General features: G+C 25.7%; 2 protein-coding genes across 4 annotated transcripts; one reads left to right on the forward strand and one right to left on the reverse strand.

Annotated features, from left to right (window-relative positions):
* Positions 1 to 1,361: 1,361 nt before the first annotated feature.
* Positions 1,362 to 14,072, reverse strand: LOC127279640 (uncharacterized). The gene is made up of 4 exons (XM_051302127.1): positions 13,895 to 14,072; positions 13,568 to 13,792; positions 12,573 to 13,174; positions 1,362 to 1,436 (listed from the first exon to the last, which is right to left on the reverse strand). Exons 1-4 carry the CDS (start codon positions 13,938 to 13,940, stop codon positions 1,362 to 1,364), a joined length of 948 nt encoding a protein of 315 aa, XP_051158084.1. The 5' UTR covers positions 13,941 to 14,072.
* Positions 10,606 to 19,652, forward strand: LOC127279636 (uncharacterized). Of its 3 annotated transcripts, none has more exons than XM_051302116.1 (3): positions 10,606 to 10,671; positions 14,280 to 14,623; positions 18,959 to 19,652. In XM_051302116.1, the coding sequence occupies exons 2-3, from the start codon at positions 14,381 to 14,383 to the stop codon at positions 19,316 to 19,318; spliced, it is 603 nt and encodes a 200-aa protein (XP_051158073.1). In that variant the 5' UTR covers positions 10,606 to 10,671; positions 14,280 to 14,380; the 3' UTR covers positions 19,319 to 19,652. The 3 variants fall into 3 exon arrangements, with proteins under 3 accessions (XP_051158073.1, XP_051158072.1, XP_051158071.1); XM_051302115.1 differs by lacking the exon at positions 10,606 to 10,671 and adding an exon at positions 10,839 to 10,997; XM_051302114.1 differs by lacking the exon at positions 10,606 to 10,671 and adding an exon at positions 14,084 to 14,209.
* Positions 19,653 to 22,484: the final 2,832 nt, after the last annotated feature.

Here is a 22,484-nt window from a genome sequence, read left to right on the forward strand (position 1 = left end):
TGACTTTAATAATGTATAATTAAAATAAATTCAATCATATAGTTTAATATTTGTAAAAAACAATAATTATAATGATAACTTTCGCATCTTATTAAATAATTACACTTTATTATTTATTATTTTTTTTTATTTATTTTTATTTTATTTCATATAATTATTTAATATATTTTTACTATTTTTTAATTTAATTTAATTTATTTTTTTAATTTTATTTATGTATTTTATTTTATATTATTATTTAATATATTCTGAGTTAATACAATATTTGACTCTAATATTGTATAATTAAAATAAATTTAACCATAAAATTAAATATTTGTAAAAAACAATAATTATAGTGACAACTTTCGCAGCTTATTAAATAATTATAGTTTATTATTTAATATATTTTTACTATTTTTTGCCCAGAAAGATGAAAATTCTTATATATTCCCTGCAGTTACCTAAGTTTTCTGTGCGACGAGAGGCCTAATACGGGCGCTCGTAGCACGAGGGACCAAGTAACTACCAGTTACCTAAGTTTCTCGTGCGACGACCCTCGAATCAGCATACCGGTAACTACATTTTTAATAATTTATTGAATGTTTAAACAAATACAACATTTATTTTTACATAATTAAAAAGAATAAATTTAGACGAATCGAAGGAGCAAAACGGCATTTAAAAATTTTAATTAGGCTTTGCGGTACATATCAATGAAGTTTAAACAGTTTTTCGCGTTTTTCTCGAAATCTTTCATTCTGCAGTTACCTAAGTTTTTAGAAAACACGGCAGAATAGCCAATTATCAAAAAAAAATTTATTTCACGTGCGTACTAAAAAATAAAAAAAAACATTTTACTTGAAAGGATATAAAATGTCAATTATCAATCCGTATTCTAAAAAACTCCGATTCCCGAAAACATAAACTTATTAATCTTTTCTTCCTGGATAGTTAAAAGATGTTTAAATTATATTTTTACAACAACACGCAAGTGACATTTATAGGTTATGTTTGTAACAGACGTATAAATTATATAGAAAGGTACTTTAGTATAGGTGATTTTATACCTTTTTACGGAGAATAACAGAATTTGATTATGGCTCTAACAATATTCAATTTTTACACTGTGGAAATGGAATATTTTGTAAGATCCAGTCAAATTCAGTGATTCAGCCGTGAAAATTCATCGCTCGGTTGGATTCCATTGTCCCCACTCGCCATTTGGCATAATTCTCGTTAACTATCGCACGCTGATCTAGTGAAAATTTAGTGACTTTATTGTTAAAATTTAAAGTTACTAAATTTTTATTAGAGCAGGGTGCGGTAGTTGAAGAGAAATATGACAAATGACGAGTGGGGACAATAGAAACCAACCAACCTTAAGCAAGTTGTTGTGGAACAACCTTAAAAGCACAATATAATCGCGAAAGTCGTTCGCCAACGAGATGCATGTGCTAGAAAAGGACAGAGATATATAATTGTCCTTTTCTATCTCATGAAGAACGTTCAGGCACGACTTTCGCGAAGCTATTCTGTTTCTGCGTTGACCTTAAATTAATGGGTAATACATACATATGTAGAAAATTACGTATATTACGTCGAATAATTTACGTTTCAAGCCTTATTTGAAGCAGTAAATCACATGCTTTATGGATGGCCCCTTATTTTTATATAATTTATTGTTTGATATTCAAATAATTGTTTTCCACTATATACAACAATGCTAATTAAATAGTCTAAATTTGGATCAAGACGATTTTAACTTCTAAGGAATTTGGAATTTTCAAAGATGATTATATATTTTTAAATCTTTTTTTCTTTTGTATGCTGAAATTAAAGAATCGAATGTGTACTCTCTCTCTCACACACACATACACACTTTAGCTACAGTAGCAAGGGTATGAACCCTGCTGAGACATTCGTTCGAGCTTGCTGACACCCCCCTACTGTCCAACAGATATATATGACAGCATCCCCCCTGACTTTTCTCTCTTTTTGAGTCAGCCCCTTTTATCCCTCGTATTTCTCGTTTCCCCCACATCGTGCTACCTTATAATACCAGTTAGTGCAACTTACTTTGACAACAAGGCTCAAGCTAAACGATCGCTTATACCATAAGATTACATGCATCCTTCATCTATGTATATATTTGTGGATCAGCAAAATCGACCTGTAAAATCCTACTAAAGGAGCTCTCCGTTTAAATTTCAATGGATCAAAAAAAAAAGTAAGAAAATAGTTATTTTTAAAAAAAAAGTTTGTGGTTTTTTTGTTATAGTGAATTTTAAATGAGTATCATCATTATAATAAGATTGTAATAGTATTATATATTATTATAATAAAATTATATTCTTTCTTTTATTTATCACTGAAGAGGACACCAACGTTGGTGTCGAAACGTTTGATTTATTAATAAAAATAAATCAAGATTTAATCCAGAAATATATTTTGTTTTATTATTAATTATGGTCTGGATGATAACATAACCTAAATTATATATATATATATATATGGGTGACTTTAAAAATATTTTTTTATCGAAATGATAAATATCAATACTTATTTTTGAAGATAAAATGTCAAGAAATAAATATCCATGGTGCGGAAAATTTTTTTATAATTTTTTAATTTTTTTAAACAAATTAAAAAAAAAATTCTTTGCTTTTTGAATTCTATAAAATAGTTGAAATTTGATTTAAAATGTTTATAGAAATTTTTGGAGTAATTCACAAAAATATGTATAGCGCGAACGACAATTAAAAATTTTGTTTTTGGTAATTTACGGAAATTTTCGAGGTAATTTATGGAAATTTATGAGGTAATTTATACAGGGTGTCTACAAAATTTCCCATTTCAAATTCCCGGGTATTTCCCGGTTTTAAGAAATTGAAGATTCTTCTTATTACATTATATTATAAAGTAGATACTGTCTTTAATTTTAATCAATTATTAATTATTTAATAATAATCATGAAAAATAAACTTCAAACAATTTTAAAAACATTAAAAAATATATTTTATACTTTTAATATATATATGTTACGGTTAAAGTGCGAAATTGGTGAATGTGCACATTAACCGGTCAATGTGCACATTGACCAAATTGGGCATCAGTAGGTAGGTGATTGTGAGAATAGCATACGAATTTCTTTGTTTTGTGCACTTTAACCGGTAAATGTACACATTCACCAAATCATTTTGGTTAAAGTGAAAAATAAATATTATAGTATTGATGTTTTGCTACTTTAACCGGTAAATGTACACATTCACCCAAATCGTTTTGATTAAAATAAATTTTGCTGCGTACGAAAAATATATTTATTTATTTTTGCAGGGGCGACTTTCATGAAATTTTGTTTAATTTGACATTTTTTTTTGCTATTTTTAAAGTATAAAGTATTTTAGAAAATATTGAATTTTGAATAATATATAGATTTTTTGGGATTAAAAAATTTTAACTTTAAATATAGCTATGTAGGAAGAATATATTTATTTATTTTTGCAATTAATATATTTATTTACATTTGAACTTCTATTTATATTTGTCTTCCTACTTCTGTTTATAATTTTCATTTTCATTTATTATAATTCTATTCCTTTAATACAATTTATATTTAATATTATCTTATCAATTTATTAATAATAATATTCATTCCATTTTCACATTTTTCATTTCCCGGCTATTTCCCGGTTTTTTTCGTTTCCCGGTTTTTCCCGGTTTGTAGACACCCTGTTATAGAAATTTTGTCTAAAATTCATAAAAATATGTAAAGCATGAATCACAATTAAAAATTTTAATTTTGGTAATTTACGGCAATTTCCGCGGAAATTTATAGAAATTTTTGGGGTAATTCACAAAAATATATATAGCGCGAACGACAATTAAAAATTTTATTTCGGTAATTTATGGAAATTTATGCGGTAATTTATGGAAATTTATACGATAATTTATAGAAATTTATTTGGTAAGTTATAGTAAACTTATAATAGTTTATAATAAATATTTTTAATTTCGTTTGTTTCATTGTGTATTAAACTTGCACTAGTGACGGTGGAAATTCTGTGGCGGGTGGAAACGCTGGGGTCGGTGGAACTGGCGTTAATAATTTTTTTTTTTTTTTTTTTTTTTGAGAAAATTATCATTTATTTTTAATCGGTTTCATATGTTTCAGGTATATATAGACTAAAATAATATAACTATACTTTATTTAACCTTTATTATTTAATTATATTCAATTTTTTTTTAAATATTGAAGGGTCGGTGGATGCCAGTGGAGACGATTTTGTGACGTCAAATTTTGACGTTTTCAGCCTTAAAAACTACTTTTCACGAAAAATTATAATGTTAAATACAAAAATAACTATTGGTTTTTGTTTGTAATCACAGAAATTACCTTTTTACATTGGAATCGAAATATTATGTGAACATTATTTGTGATTTTTCTTTCACATGAAAAAAAGCAAGTTTTGTGCGCTACGCGGAGAATCACCCATACATAGGTTATAGTTCGGTGGATAATCGAGCTGTATAATCTATACATAATACACGACAACGAACTATTTTTGAGTTTTAATTATTTTTATGGTTCGAATGACCATCAACAATTTAATAATTTAATTATAAATGAACAAAATTTAAACATTGCACTTCATAAATATTTTTATGTGTAGTCAATTAATACAATTAATAATTTCCTGTCACACAATATCTTAATTGACATTCCTCCATGATTGACATATTTGCGTAAACAGGTATGGGAAGCAACAGCCCAAAATATGTATATTCGTTCAAAGCAAAGTTGGGTAGGATTGAAAATTTGTCCAACAATAATTTTTCGAAAGTGTATTTAACTGTTTAGGCTGTTTTCACAATACAATACAGTTAAATATGTACATCTAATTTAATAATTATTTTTAACTAATTATTATTAGATTTAACAATGTACATTGGTAATTATTTTCGACTTTTATATATTTGTTGAAGGTTAAAATTTATAAAAACGATTCTTTTGAATAAATATAAATAATAAATAAGTATAAAAAACTAAGTATGTATTAAAAGACAATTTAGTAACGACTGTTTTGTATTATATAATAAGATTCCATCAGAATCTCGTTTTCCAACAATGCATTATACAAAAGTCAAATATCCTAAATAAATATAAACATGTAACAATATTAGAGAACGCTTTTAAAAGAGCAATATCTTTTATACTGACTCGAAATGTTTTGATAGATATTCCGATACGATCTTCCAAATCCCGTTATTATACAATCTCCTGGATTTCATATATGGACCTCTCTTTTTCGCGTTGGACTTTTTTGTGGATCTCATTCTTTAGAAATCATTGAAGAATCGAAGAAGAACACCCGTAGTGCGCTGACTGGCTGATATATGGATTGCATAGATCGGACGCAACACGAGATCACATGAGCTAACAGAAAAACAGAATCGCCACTGTCCACTATGTGTGTGCGCGCAGGGAAGGTAAAATAGATACATTAGATCTAAACACTTTTTAAATGGGAACAAACGTCGAGTGTCAGAATACTAACAATACCGGGGGCAAACATTCCAATATTTGGGCCACCCGTAGCCTCATCTTTTGTTACCAGAACTTCCGCCTCTATTAAATTCCGAGGGTGCGAAAAAAAGAAAATAAAGAAACGCAAAAGGAGTTGCATAAACTTGTTCCCGAGGGCTCATGACATTTTTTTTTGTCATTAACTTTCATCAACATGATTTGCTCTTTCTATACTCAACGTATATTTACCTTTTTATTATTCTCTTCCTCTAAATGTCTTATTGTATGTTTGAATTTCAAAAATCTGACGAAATTTTGTTGCCCTCTCATTATACAATCGACTGTAAACAAATTTTCGAGAGAGGAGAAGATTTTCTTCAAAATTTTAATAGTCCGTATTTTCAATTCAAAATTTTAATATTTAAAAATTTTTCAGTGCAAATGAAAGCAATTTGTAATTTTTTAACATTTTAGATTATTTAAAGTTGCATTTTAATAAACATTACAATTTTCTGACGGTAGGAAACGATTTTTTGACAATCGTTTCTTATTGAAAGAAATTTTTCATACAAATGCAACTTTTAATGATTTTTAAGTGGTAAAAATAAAATTTCTCATACATTTACTGATTATTCCTTATAGTACTTGCTGTAAAAAATCTTTATGGGAATTATACTTGTATAATTTGTAGTTGTACCAAAATTCCTAAAATTATTATTAGATAATAATCATACGGTTGGCTGGAAAACATTTTAACCCTAAGGGGCCATCCATAAATAACGTTGCACTATTTTTCACCATTTTCGGATGGCCCCTAAAGTTGCACCCCTTGGAAAATTCTTATTGAAACTTTTTCAGGGTCCTTCACTGACCATTCTCTATAAATATAAGTAAAATCCCCGAGCGCTTCTTTTTAATCCCAATTTTTGTGTTTTTTACGCAAAATTCAAAAAAATTGGTTTTTATGATTACATTACCTATGGTTTTAAATGGTCAAATTTTGTTCAAAAAATATAAAATATCTAATTATTATTATTCATTTGGACCGAGTAGAAATTCTTTTAAATGAGAATTCGTTTAAATGGAACATTTACCTTTTTATAGGTTAGGTATCCTCAAGTGACAGCAGAGAAGAATGTTATTTTAAGTTTTATCTGTAAATAAAAGGATGAAATATTTTCAATTCAATCTTGCCAAATAGTTTTCAATATAAATTCATGAGCCATATTAAAATATTTTTATTTCAATAAATTACACAGGCACACAAAAAGTAAAAAGCTGTTTGGCCGAGACACTATTTTCATGTATTTTTTCACGCTGAATCCGAATCCGAAGTCAGAATTATCAGATTGGCTTTTATTTTTGAGATAAACTCAAAAAACTGCTCAGAAAGAAAAATAAAATCAAAAAGTTAAAAAATTTTTGAATGTCACTGCGATAGTGTAATTCCATGTATTTTTTGTCGCTGAATCCGAATCCAAAGTCAGAATTGTTAGATTTGCTCAAAATTTTTGAGATAATTGCGTTTTAAAAAAACGCAAGTAACAAAAAAACTCAAAATACTCAAAATCAGTTTTTTGGAATTATCTTCAAAATTTGAGCCAATCTGTCAATTCTGACTTCGAATTCCGATTCAGCGTGAAAAAATACATGAAAATGCACTATCGTAGTTTTTCGGCAAAAAAAAATTTCTTTGAGCTAAAATCGCCAAAAACTGATAAAAATTCTGAATTAGGGGCACAGATAATTTTTTTTGCCGAAAACACTACGATAGTGCATTTTCATGTATTTTTTCACGCTGAATCGGAATTCGAAGTCAGAATTGACAGATTGGCTCAAATTTTGAAGATACTTCCAAAAAACTGATTTTGAGTATTTTGAGTTCTTTGTTACTTGCGTTTTTTTGCAATTATCTCAAAAATTTGAGCGAATCTAACAATTCTGACTTTGGATTCGGATTCAGCGACAAAAAATACATGGAATTACACTATCGCAGTGATATTCAAAAAATTTTTAACTTTTTGATTTTATTTTTCTTTCTGTGCAGTTTTTTGAGTTTATCTCAAAAATAAAAGCCAATCTGATAATTCTGACTTCGGATTCGGATTCAGCGTGAAAAAATACATGAAAATAAACTAGTGTAGTGTCTCGGCCAAACAGCTTTTTATTTTTTGTGTGCCTGTGTTATTAAACTTGCAGGTGAGTAGTATGTTCATAAGCTAATTGTGGAAAACTGAGGCTGCAGTCCCATGGCAGCGTTTTGCGTTGCGTTTTGTCACTAGACCCTGAGTGTAAACATAGCAAACATATATCTGCATCTCTTTTACACTCATGGTCTAGTGACAAAACGCAACGCAAAACGCTGCCATGGGACTGCAGCCTGACAAAGCTGTCATGCTGTCAAACGTCAAAGAATTTAAAATTCCCTATAGGTATCAAGGTGTATCTACAATAACTTGTAATCTGTCAACTTATTCCTACAATTTTAACTTCGTAATATTGTTGAAATAATAAAAAATTGTTTTGTTAAAAAAAAATTAGTTTTATATTCTCACATGTAAAATGTTTTTCTACTTTTTTTAATTTTTAGTACATTTTTTTACACAATATAAGAATACAAATGTCAACATATAGCAATTAATTTTTTTTTTCCGTTTGTCTTTGGGAAATTTAAAGTTTTCAAATAAATAAATGATTGCTATTATTCTTATTTTTGAAAGAGGATCATTAATTAAGATATGATTTGCCAATAGAGACTTTAAAGTAATATATTGATTTTTGAACAAGGGCTATAAATTACAGCTTCCTAAATGGTACTAAACGGTATCAATGTGAAGAAGAAGGACATGGAGGGACTGGACACAATGACGTGCGATACAATTTTCGCTAGGAGAATCGACAAACGAGAGCTCATTCATAAAAGGATCTTCTCTTTTAGACCATTAGAATGAAAATGTTAGGACTTGCATTCATTGACATCCTAATGCTCTAAATGTGTCAAAAGTCAACGGGATATATATATATATATATATTTCTATTATATAATCCTCACATCTACTTCCACATTTTCCTTATTCGTATATCTACAGATTTCCGGTATAAATATTACACTTATATCCCATTTATTTGTTGTCACATTCGGAAATAGTCGTTTATTTCACGACATTAAAAAAAGATTTAACTTCAGTTGAGTTACAATATTTATATATATGGACAGAAAAAACTTGGATTCAATAATGGTAATTTTACCATGACGGACGTTAGAAAAAAGTGACCATGACCACGCGTTGGACGCAGTAATGGAGGTTCTACAATAGGTGCAAAAGACAAGAGCAAGTCTAGTTCCAAATTTTTTTCAATAGCTTGACCTAGTCCGTTTTCGAATTGGGATATTTAGCGCATTTTTGATAAAGTGTTATCCTCAGTATTCACTTTATCAAAAATGCGCTAAAAATTCCAATTCCGAAACGGCCCTATAAAAAAAAAATTAGACTTGGACTTGCACTTGTGTTTGGTTGGTTTCCATTGTCCCCACTTGCCATTTATCATAATTCTCGTCAACTACCGCACCCTGCTTTAGTAAAAATTTCGTAACTTATTTATAGTAAATTTTAATTTTAACAATATTCACTAAATTTTTACTAAAGCAGGGTGCGGTAGTTGATGAGAATTATGACAAATGGCGAATGGGGATTTCGGCGAGTGGGGACAATGGAAACCAACCGTTTTGCACCTATTGTAGAAATCCATAAAAAAAAACTGTCAGCAAGTTGTTAGTTGTAAATTTACAAACCGGAAAATTTGAAAGCTACATTACGTTACAGTTGTTTTTTATTTTATAAATTAAATTATAATTTTGTTATAATTGTTTTATTTATATATTGTAATATCATAAAATGGTATGTTACATAAAAAAATTTATAAAATACATAAAAAACAACTTTTAAGTTAGGATGGATTTACATGTTGATGTAAATGCAGAATGCAAAACCGAAAATAATGAGAGTGAAAGGGACAAGAATATATCACTATCCCTTTCACTCTCATTATTTTCGGTTTTGCATTCTGCATTTACATCAACATGTAAATCCATCCTTATGTAGCCTTTTAACTTTCCGGCTTGTAAATTTACAACATGCTGACATTTTTTTTTACTACGTCCGACGCAGAGATGGGTACATAGAAAACCTCGAGTATAATACAAGGTATTTTACGTGTAATATACACGTATTATACATGTGTATTATACATAAGGCTAATTTTGAGAAACATAACCCTAAATCTGCTTATTTCGAAATTCCACTTTTCAAAAATTCTGATATTGGAAAAAATTAATTATCGATGCTTTGATAAAATTTAAATTGTATTAGTATTTCTCTTCCAAATTGAGAACGAAAGCACATTTAAAATGTTAATGTTAATGTTAATTATTTAACTTAACTAAAAGTTCTCAATTGATCAATATTTAAATAGTTTATTTATTAATTAATACTTATTTACCAACAATAAAGCAGAAAGTAAATAACAAAAAGAGGTTATGTTGCCATTGATGCTTACATTCGAAAGTTAATTCCCTTTAGCGAACATGTCACTTATGGTGCAGTGACCTTGATAGATGGCAAATACAGAGTTGAGTCTCCATATTATTACTTCGTGCTTTTACCCATCTCTGGTCCGAAGTATAGTAAATTAAAGGTGCTTTTATACCTCCAGTATTTTGGTCAAGCAATCGGCTGGATTGGATTTTCACGGTTGTATCACTGAATTTGATTGGCTCTGACAAATATTAGATTTTCACCGTGAAAATTAAAATTTTTAGGGCCAATCAAATTTAGTGATTCTCCGTGAAAATTCTTTCCAGCCGATTGCTTGACCAAAATACTAGAGGTATAAAAGTACCTTAAGGCCTAAGCAGAATAGCTCCGCGAAAGACGTTTTCGAACGTGAAACATGAGTTAGAGAAGGACAGAGATATATTTGTACCCTTTTCTATCTCATGCATTTCGTTCGCGAACTTATTGTACATTAGCCTTTACATTGGCATTTTTTTGTGTGTAGGTTGGCATCATTTGCAGAGTGAATTTGTATTACAATTATTTTTTCTAATATTTCAACAATACCATATAGCTTTTTTTATCAGGACGAATATATTTAGAAATATTTAAGTAAGAATTATTATTTATTTAGATAATAATTAATTTCATAAGTTATTAAATTTAGCGTTATATTATTTAAGTTGGCAGTACCGTTCCTGTTGTAAAAAAATACGTTTTCTTTTTTCTAACCTAAAAAATATTATATATAAATGTTTTTTACGCGATTACAAGCAGTCTTCAATCAAATACATATATTTACGTCTGATAATTATTATATTTTATGCATTTGTACAAAATTATTCGTTTCAAATATATTAAAATAATTTTCAATGACAATGGAAATACATAATAAAAAAAAGTTCTATTGCTAATTATACATCGGATAAATTTTTTGGGTAACATTATTTTTCATATATTTATTATTGTTATATACATATTTTTGGTGAGTAAAAAAATTGTAATATCAAATTTTCAAATTTTAATATCGCATATAATTGTTTGTAATAATTTAGTAATAAGAAATTTATTCATCCTTGAAAACTTTTAATAAATGCGTCTTGAAATGTAATAAATTTAAAAGGAAGAATAAGGTGATCATCGTTACTCCAGAAAGCAGAAAAGGTGATTTAAACTTCTCGTAAAGTTTACACAATTTCATTGAAAAGCTTCTGAAAATGGCAAGAGGAATATAGTTTTTTTTTCTTTCTTGAAGCCTCAAAAGTGGGCTCATAGTGGGCGGGTGGCCAAGAAGAAGAATTGAATGAATAGAGAGGTCCATTCAAAAACCCACCTGACTCTTGTTGAGATCGTGAGAACCGCTCGAGGGAAACTTCAATTTGATAAATTTTCATTCTTTATAAGAATTTATTTCAGTTTGCCGCTTTCATTCATGAAATTGATTATTATATATATATCTAGTTTCAAAAATTCTACGCAATTTTCAAAAAAAAAAAAAAAAAATAAATATACTTCCATTTTTTCATATTTCATTTTGATTTGAAAATATTACGTTTTTTATTTAAAAATTTTTTTATTTTTGTACACTGAAAGAAAATATATAGGAAATTTACATAAATGAAGTATTGAAATTTTAGTATAAAAAGATTACAATTTAGAGAAAACGTGTCAAAATGGAAAAAATTGAAATCGCATGAAAAATACATAAATATTAATTTGTTAACATTTTTATCTGATTGAATTCAATTAGATAGAATTTCCTTTTAACCGAATTTATATTTCTACAAATTATTTTTTGGTAGCTCATAAATTTCTAAAAAAAAAAAATTATTAAAATTTTTATTTTCAAGTTTTTTTGTTACAAATAATTATTTTTTAGATTAATTTTCATTTTTCAAATTAGCATTTGACAGAATTTTTTATTATACGAATTTTTACATACCAAAATTTTTAGCTACTGAATAAATCCAATTCACCGAGTTTTAATTTGTCCAAATTTTTAATAGATAGATAATAGATAATTCTATTAATTAAAAATTCGTACAAATTAAAATTCGGTGAATTGAAATTTCTGTCATTTAAAAATTCGATTAAATTAAAATTTTTCAAAATAAAAAGTCACTTTAATTAAATGACTATAAAATAAAAATTCTGCCAAACAAAAATTTGGTAGCTAAAAATTTTTATAGTAAAATGTAACTAATAAATTAGAAAATTTTTTTTTACTATCAAATTAGTAAAATGTAATTAAAATTTCAAAAGTAAAAAAAAAATATTTAATCTCAGAAAAAAGTTATTAGAATTACTGAAAATTATATTAAAGTTCGTAAACATTTACTAAAATTTGAAATAGTAAAAATTGAAATATAATATTTTTAAGTACGAAATTTTTATAAATTATTAATTATTTCATATTTTAGAGACGTTTTCCATAAATTGAAAAATATTTACTAAAATTTCTATATTTTCTTTAAATATTTATTTTTTAATCATGTTTTTTTTTGCTGCTTTTTTTTCTTTTTTCCTCCTTTTTTTATTTTAGCTTTTTTCCCCGTTTCTTCTTTCTTCTTCTTGCCTTCTTCCTCACTTTCTATTGTTACATTTGAAACAATTGATTGAGGAAGAGGTAAAGATTTTTCAACAATTTGTTTTGTTAACCATGGACGAGGTGTTTTAAATTCTAAATCAATATTATATTTTCCTTCATCGTTTTCACATTGTTTTTTAATTCTCAGATGAAAAATATTTGGATTTTCTTCATTATCAAGACTTTTTAAAATTGCCTCCCTCTTTTGTCTTTCAATTTCCATTTTTTCTTTCATCACTCTCTTATTTTGTATTTCATTATTTGATTTAATGACATTTGATTCTGTATGAACATCTGAATCAGCTTGTGGATAAACAGTAATAGTACGACAAGGATTTAAATCAACTTTTCGAAAAATTATATTATTTTTGGTGTTGTCGATATTTTCAACTTTAGAATGAGTTTTTTTATTTTCTTCATTACATTCACATGGTGGATCCCATTCTTCATTGGTTTTTGAATCTTTTTGCACACGAATTATCATTCGATTGTCATTTATAATCACCTCAGTCTCTTTATAAGGTAAACCTGCATAAATATTCATAAAAATTATTTAGAATTTTCAAAAAAAATTTAAAAACTATATTTTCAACCATATTTGAACTGAAAACAAATTTATTTGATTCAAATATTAATCAGTTACTTTACTATTATCAAATTAATATTTTAAACCAATAATTTCTGTATTTGAAACAAATACCATTCAAATAATAATTATTTAATACAAATAAATATTTATTTGATAAATAGTCAAGTAACCGATTATTTGAATCAAAATTTTTTATATATGAGCAATTCCATATAAAATTTGACTTATTTTTAATGAAATTTAACTCTAAAAAAACTATATAATGACAATAAATAAAAATAATTTATTAATAATTATTAAAAATATTATTAATTCTTTAAAAAATTTTGCACCTTTTTCGACTATTTCCGAAAAAACTTTACTCCTTTTTTCGTCGATCAAATCTTCTGTACATTCATTTTTTGATTTATTCCCCTTACAACAAATGTCACAAGTACCTTTAAGTTTTTTATAACCTTTTTCACTTGGTTTTGGACAGACACATTTTTCCAAGTCTTGAATTGAATTTTCAGATGAAATTAATGAAAAAGTTTTGGAAATTTTTTGATGTGTGAAATCTATAAAAATATCAAAAAATTATTATATCAATAAAATTTTTTATTATTTTCAAATATTATTTATTGGTATTAAAAAAAAAAAAATTTAATAAAATACAAAACCTGATTTATCATCATAACAACCACAATTTTTTGCAGCGGCAATCATTTTTTATAAAGACAATTTTTTTTCTCAATATTTTTAATTGTAATTTAGTCCACAATTATTTGGATACAAAAATGTAAAAATTTTGATAATTTTTAGTTGAAAAAAATTAAATTTATAAACTGAATTAAATTTTTAAACAGTGTTTTCAAGACAGTCAAATGTTTCTAATAACCAAAAAAAATCAAAGAGTGTCAAATTCAAATAATTTTTCAATTTTTTCTTTCTCTTTTTAAAATATAACACAATAATGCAGCATATTCAACAGCCATGTATGTTTATAAAATATAAAAAATTTTTGAAAATTAATTTTGAAATATTAATTTTTATTTTGTTTGATAGCCACTTCTTCTCCATCTTCATTGGAGGATAGAAATTTGAATTCTTCTAAATTGGAAATTAATAATAAAGCAGATAAACATTTTCATGAAATTGGCGCAGAAATGCTGGGAAATTATTTAACAATAAGAATGGAGAAAGATAAACACAAAAGAAAGAAGAAAGACAATCAATGGGAACCTATTTGCGATTGTGATATAGTTGAAATTAAAAGACCCACTAGAAAAGAAGGTCCAAAAATTGTTAACGCCGGTGATAATAATCAAATTTTATTTCGCATCCATTCGAAAAATCATTTAAATCTCAAAGATGAATCAAATTACAAGCCACAAGCTATTGCTTATAAGGTATTAAATTTGTGTTTTTTATTTCTAAATTCAATTCAGAACGTGAATTTTTTTTATTTATTTTGAATCGGTATCAAAAAACTACAAAAAAAATTTCAAAAAATAGAAAAAAAATTAATCACTACTAGTTATTATAAAAGTCAAGCTTCGAAGTGACACACTTTTTTACTTTTTTAATACTTTTTTCGACAAGGCTACTTTTTTACTACTAATTTTGTCCAAAAGCCACTAAGTCCTATACTCTTTCAAAAAATAATTTTAAAAATGACAGAATTCAAGAATTTTAAATTTTAGCGAATTTTTTGATTCCTAAAAGCTCGCCAAATTGATGATTTATTATTGGCCGCTTCAACTACTGCTTTATATAATTATTTTTTATAAGAATTTTCATTTTTCAAAATAGCATTTAACATAATTTCTTTTTAAACGATCTTTTGCTCAATAGAATTTTTAATTTTTCAAATTTTTTTTTAACAGAATTTTTATTTTACAAAATTTCTTTTTACCCAACTGTTTTTTTAAAAATAATTCTAATTTAACTGAAATTCAGACAATCATTGAATATTTTAGAGTATTTTGAATTGAAAAATGTTTTAAATAATTTAAGTGACAATATCTTGATCAAAGTTATTAGAAATAATTATTTCAACAAAAAATTTGAATCAAAATTTTTAATAATTCAATTTCAGGAGATTTTGAATTAAAATTTTTGTAAATTAGAATATTGCTGAAAATTATTAACAAAGTTTCAAATAGTAATTGAATTTTAGAGAATTTTGAATTAAACAATGTTTTATTTATTACTAGCAAAATTAAACGCGCTCAAGCGCGCCAAATTGTGTATTTAATTATTTGTTATAAAGAAATTAAAGATTAATATTATTAATAATAATTTAATTTATTAGAATATTATTACATATTAAATAATAATAATGAAAATTATATGTTTACAGGCCTCGGATTATACGACTTTTTCCGACTTTTTTCAAAAATACGACTTTTATCGACTTATTTTAATAAAATGCAACATTTTTTTTTACATTTGAAAGAAAATGTAAATAAAATACATTTTTTTAGTATAAAATGTAGATCTTCTTCAGATCTTCTTCAATTCAATTATTTAACAAATTTTGAACTAAAATGATTCTTCACTAAATTAATTATTTTTAATAATTTTAATTAAATACATCACAAATTCAATTATATCAAAATTATTTTTCAATTAAAATTTTTATGAAATTTAACAATTCTTTATAATTTAAAAAAAATATCACAATAAAATTGAATTATTTTTTAAAAATTTCAATTCAAAATAAACTAAAATTCAATTATTACCCGAAATTTTAATTCAAAATCAATTAAAATTCAATAATTATCCAAAATTTTCAATTTAAAATTTAATTATTTACCAAGTTTTCAATTTAAAATGAAATAAAATTCAATTGAATCGTGAATTTCGAAAAGGGCTCAACTCTGAAAACCGTAAGTGTCATTTTCGCTATCGTATGTTATGCGAAAATGACACTTACGTTTTTTCGAATTGAGCCCTTTTCGAAATTCACGATTCAATTATTTTCTAAAATTTCTATTCAAAATTAATTATACAAATTTTCAATCAAAAATGAACTTAAATTAAATTATTATCCAAAATTTCATTTAAAATTCAATTATTTCCAAAAATTTTCAATTCAAAATGAAGTGAAATTCCATTATTCTCAAAAATTTGAATTCAAAATTAATTGAATTTTCAATAATTTGAATTTAAAAGCATCTAAAATTTAATTTTTTCTAAAATTGTCCATCAAAAATTATTTTTTTGAAATTTAATAATTTCAATTATAACTCTAAGGAAATTCAATTATTTTTAACTATTTTAATAATATTCTTTGAAAATTCAACTATCTGAAACCATTTTTCAATTAAAAATGATTTTCAAATTATTGTATTTTGTCCGCATTTTCTAATAAATTTTTAGTGAAATCATCTAAAATTTTAATTAAAAATCACTTAAAGTTTCAATTGATTTCAAAAATCTCAATTTTAAATCTTTGAAAATTCAATTAAATTTAACAAATGTTTTCCAAAAATTGTTTGATAAATTATTTTTAGTTCTGTAAAATTTTATGATTGTTTGAAAATTAACAATATCTTTTGAAATTTAATTATTTCTAAAAATTTCACCTTTAACCCTTCGAAAAGGATTATTATTAAAAAAAAAATTTTTATTTAAAAATCTGTAAAATATTTTTGTTAAAATAAAAAACAAATACACTTTTTTTGGAATATAAATCGACTAAAACGACTTTTTGTGTCTTTAAGTTGATTCGAGGCCTGTGTTTTTATAATTAATATTTAATAGGTATTCGTTGGCCCCTGGTACCTTAAAAATAAATTTTTTTCAAATTACTATCTTGTACGAAATTTCCTGGCACATCTTTTTCTCATCATAAATTTTTTGTATTTGTATACAATTTTTGAATCAATATACAACTTTAAAAAAAATTTCGTTGGTAAACGTTGTGTACTTTATCTTCGTGAATTGAATTTTCGAATTTGGAATTTTAAAGAAACTTATTCCGAAATTTGGAAACACAATTATACAACTTTGGCAAAAATGAGAAAAAGAATTGTAAAAATTTGACACGTCATAAGATTACTATTCAAAAAAAAACACCTGAAATCATAAAAAGCCAACTTCAAGTTAGGACAGAAGGACAGACCAAGCATGTTATTATTATATAATTTAATTATATAATTTTTATTTTTTTATTTTTTATTTATTTATTATTTAATTTAATTTATATAATTTAATTGAATTTTTGAATAATTGGATAAAATTTATTGAAATTATTAATTTAGCAAAGAGTTTTAGATACAAATTTTAAAAATAATTGAATTTTGGAAGAGTTCGAGTTAACATTTTTAGAAATAATTTAATTTTTGAAGATTTCAAATTAAAATTGTTGTTTTAAAATATTAAATATTTTATGTGAGCTTCCGATTCCAAGTTCTAGGATTTAAAAATTCGAATTACTTAAAATTCTACTAAATGAGAATTCTAATAAATTAAAAATAGGTTAAATTAGAATTCTTTTTAAGAAACAGTTGGGTAAAGAGAAATTTTGTAATATAAAAATTCGTTACTTTGAAAATTCCGTTGAGTAAACATTCGTTTAAAAAAAAATTCTGTATTAAATTTTATTTTGTAAAATAAAAATTTATATGAAAAATCATTTTTATGAAATAATCATATACGCTCCTTCCGTTGTACCAAAAACAAAAATTTAATCGAAATTTAATAATAGATAGTTTTTTTTATTAATAATCATGAGAAAAATTATGTTAATTTTATTCCTCAGAATTTTTCTTTCAATTTTTTTTTAGACAAGAAAATATTTACACTTTAACGTCATCACATAAAAATCAATAATTATAATTTTTATTTTATAGTATTTTATTAGAAATAATTATATTTGGACGAATTTTCGAATTAAAATTTAACAGATTTTCTTTTTATGTTTTTTTTACATAACAAAATTTTTAGCTATCGAATTTTTGTTTGGGACAATTTTTATTTTACTCTCATTTTCTTTACTAATTTAATAAAATTTTAATTTAACAGAATTTTCATGCAATCAAATTTTGTGTGATTCGAATTTTTTAAATGACACAATTTCCAAATCACTGAATATTAATTTGTACGAATTTTTAAGCCGCTGAATTTTCATTATTCCGAAATTACAAATGACCAAACAAACTAACGACCGAAACATTTTGGCGCAATTTTTAAAATTGACCAATCACTATTTTCGGACAAATGAAAATTCGGCGTCTTAAAAATTCTATTCGTTAAAAATTCGTACAAATTAAAATTCGGTGATTTGGAAATTGTGTCATAATCAAATAAAATTCGAATAAAATGAAATTCTGTCAAATGCTAATTCAAATAATGAAAATTCGTCTATAGAAACTTATTTCTACCAAAATTCTTAAAAATATTCTGATAAATAAAAATTTTATTTTTAGAAAATTTAATGTACTAAAAAATCTACTGTAAAAAGTGAAGATCTCTTTTTATAATTGAATATATTATTAATAATGTCAATTATATGACACGTGTTTAAATTTATAAATATTTCGATATTTCACGTACGTTATAATATATCATTAATATATAAATACATATAATATTATATATATTGATAATGACTCACATTGAGATGTCGAAATGTTTACAAATTTAAACACGTCATTTAATTGACGTCATTAATACTATATTGACATTTTTTTTTACATTCTTTACTATAATAAAAAAATTTCTAATATTTTAATAAGATTGGACCGGCAAATGGAGGAGAAAACGGAAGTAGTAATTGCAAAACAATTACAGTACATCCTCAATTAGGTGGTATTGGCGCTCAGGAAGTGTTTAATGATCACGTGACAGAGGGAAATCAGGATATATTTCTTCTTAGGGTAAAGAAAAAAGATGACACTTTTAATCAAGCGAAAAGAAATATTGAAGTTGAACTTCGTACTCCAAAACCACCAACTCCTCCTCCTCCTTCTCCTCCTCGTACTCCTTCACCACCAAAGGAATTATCTTCCCAAATAGAAGAAAAGCCACCTGTTGAAGAAAAATCTAAAAAAACGAAAAAAGTTTCGAAAAAAAATAATCGTAAAAAGAAGAAATAACTAAATTCATTGATTCTTTAAAAATTTTACTGTAAAATTATATTTAAGGGTTAGTCCACTGACTTTCGTCTAATAGTGTTTGCGACCAAATTTTAAAAAAATCTAGTTTTAATATATGTGAAACTCGATGATTCCCTGAGTTCATTAACCATAATATTATGGTAAAAATTTTATTCCCTTTAAAAATATTAAATATCAAAAGTAGGAGGTTCACAATGTGATTTTGTAACCTTAAATTTTTCAATTTTTTTAAAAACGCTATTATTAAATAACTATTAAAAATTATATGTTGTAACTCACCAAAAACATAAATCACTTTATTCTGCACAGAGGAACGAAAGAATTATTGCAAAAATTTATTATTTTTGGATGATATACGATTTTTAAAAAAATTTTATTTAAATATTCTCAAGATTTTTATTTACTTATAACTTTTTTGTCAGTGCTTCGAAAAAATTGAGGTTTTGCACAAAGATTTCTTATAATATTCTTTACCTTCCTTTAAAATCTCACGAAGATGTTTTGCTTCGTTTTGGAGATAATAATTTTAAAAAAATTTTATGTAAAATGTTAATTAAAAGACTTGAAGTTAACTAACCAAATTCAAACTGCTCCATTTTTTATAAAAATATATTAAAATGTAGCGATTTGAAATTGGTCAGTTAACTTCAAGTATTTTAATTAGCCTTTTTAAATAAAAAATTTTGAAAATTAATATCTCCAAAACGAAGCAAAACACCTTCGTAAGATTTTAATAGAAGGTAAAGAATATTATAAAAAATCTTTGTGCAAAACCTCAATTTTTTCGGAGCACCGACAAAAAAGTTATAAGTAAATAAAAATCTTGAGAATATTTAAATAAAATTTTTTTAAAAATCGTATATCATCCAAAAATAATAAATTTTTGCAATAATTCTTTCGTTCCTCTGTGCAGAATAAAGTGATTTATGTTTTTGGTGAGTTCCAACATCTAATTTTTAATAGTTTTTTAATAATAGCGTTTTTAAAAAAATTGAAAAATTTAAGGTTGTGAACCTCCTACTTTTGATATTTAATATTTTTAAAGGGAATAAAATTTTTACCATAATATTATGGTTAATGAACTCAGGGAATCATCGAGTTTCACATATATTAAAACTAGATTTTTTTAAAATTTGGTCGCAACCACTATTAGACGAAAGTCAGTGGACTGACCCTTAATTATTATTATTATTGACTTATTCACTTTCAAACTACTTGTAGTTGAATGAAGTGTATAATATAGGAAATTTTCTATTCTGAAGAGCGCCTGCTTTGCATTTTCTTTATATATATATATTTTTTTTTTTGGAAAAAAAGGAAAAGCTAGTATTTTTATATAGTAAGTGTTGAGAAGTTAATAAAACGTACAGTGTGCTACAAGAAGAACCTTTCAGTAAGTATGCTTGAAACCTCTGAAGAACTCCAATGGAAATGAATGGCAATTTGCACAAAAGTGGGAGTATTTTTCATTGATGAAAACCACTGCTTCATCCCCGCCCTTTAAAAACTAACCTTTCGCCACTGAAAAGTCTGAATGAAATTCTTACAGTAATAGCTCTGCTACGGTTGTATTTTTCTGAATGAAATGTATGGGCCATATATATACCATATATATATATATACGATTGATGAAACCTAATGTCCCGAGAGAGAATATTTTTACCTTAGTCATCTAGTAATCACTGTCATTTTCAACGAAAGATGCTACTGCCATTCGATCGTAAATTTCTCAGTAAATTCTGAGTTAGGCTTTTTTTATAAAGAAAACTCAATATTCAGATTTCTCAAAAGTATATACATCATGCAGATTTCTTTATTCACTTTTCTATCAATGAAAATCAAACATTTCAATATTAACAAACTATAATGATAGAAAACAGGCATTCAAAAATTTTTTTATACTAGCGTTGCGTGTATGTTACTTCTGTACTAGTTTACAATAAACTTTTTCATTCATTTTCTTAAATACCTTATATATATATATATATATATATATATATCGTATTTAAAATTTAATTATTTGTAATTTCTTCAAAAATTTATTATTATATATTACATTTTTGATGGTAAATATTTTTATAAAATCTGTTACCCATACGAGGCTGCATGATTATTCCATAATGTGAATCATTTAGAAATTTCATTTTATAGAATTTTATTAGATAGAATTTTATTTTATTCGAATTTGTGTTTTTCGAATTAATTGTTTAACGGCATGTGGGAAACTCCCACGTGACCTAGTATGGGAAAATGTGTTTTGCGAAATCCAAAATTTCTCTAAAATGAAAAAAGATTTTGGGTCAAAATTTTTAGGATTTATGTACTGCCGTACAAATTAAAAAGATACATAAGTGCCATTGTCGCTTAGGTTGTTTTGCTCATGTTTATACTACAGTAATGACGACCTCAGCAACATAATGGCGCTTGCGATCTTTTTAATCTGTATACACTGAAAAAAATTTGCTTCGCATTAATGACTATTAACCATAGCAACTTTAAATCTAGTCAGCGTAACCAAGAATCCTAGTCAATTCAGTTATGTAGCTTGGTTAATATTGTCAAAGTCTATTTAGTAGAATTGACCCCTTGTTTCCCAGTTGTATTAACTAAGGTGTTTGGTTAATATCGCATGTATCTATAGTCAATTTTGCTAAATTTTATTTAGTAAAAGTAATTCTAGCCAATGTAACTAAGATACCTAGTTATTCTGATAAGGTTTCCTAGTCATTCCGACTAATTGTCGAAATCAACTTTGACCAAGATTGCCTAGTGGGTTCCTCTCGTAACCCAGGCAAATTAGTCAATTCCTGGCATATACGGGTGTTAGAAATTTTTTTCAGTCTACGGCACTATAGATTTAGGTATAATGCATATCGCTGTTCTCCTGAAAAAACATAATTTTGCGTTAAATTATTAAAAAATGAATTTTAAAAAGTGGCTTTTTCAAACGAAAATGAAAACAAAGATGGCGGCGCATACACAAACGTTGCGTGAATGTGTCAGTGCTCCAGTAAACAGCGCCAATTCGAACAAGTGGTCGCTGAATGAACTATGATAAAATAGATTATTTTACTATTTATTGCTTTATTTTTATTATTTTTTGCGTCAAATTATAGTAAATCATATGCCTTGCATCCTCCTAAAT

The sequence above is a fragment of the Leptopilina boulardi genome, unplaced genomic scaffold (assembly GCF_019393585.1).
Source record: "Leptopilina boulardi isolate dan_hultmark-lab unplaced genomic scaffold, ZJU_Lbou_2.1 LbouV2_221, whole genome shotgun sequence".
NCBI lineage: Eukaryota > Metazoa > Arthropoda > Insecta > Hymenoptera > Figitidae > Leptopilina > Leptopilina boulardi.

Coding starts and splice junctions, on each gene's coding strand:
- LOC127279640 (XM_051302127.1), bottom strand. CDS start 13,940: ATGATTGCCGCTGCAAAAAATTGTGGTTGTTATGATGATAAATCAG. Junction 13,793..13,894: donor TTGTTATGATGATAAATCAG/GTTTTGTATTTT, acceptor ATATTTTTATAG/ATTTCACACATCAAAAAATT. Junction 1,437..12,572: donor AAAAAGGAGGAAAAAAGAAA/AAAAAGCAGCAA, acceptor GTCCTTTTCTAG/CACATGCATCTCGTTGGCGA.
- LOC127279636 (XM_051302114.1), top strand. CDS start 14,188: ATGCAGCATATTCAACAGCCAT. Junction 14,210..14,279: donor GCAGCATATTCAACAGCCAT/GTATGTTTATAA, acceptor TTTGTTTGATAG/CCACTTCTTCTCCATCTTCA. Junction 14,624..18,958: donor CACAAGCTATTGCTTATAAG/GTATTAAATTTG, acceptor TATTTTAATAAG/ATTGGACCGGCAAATGGAGG.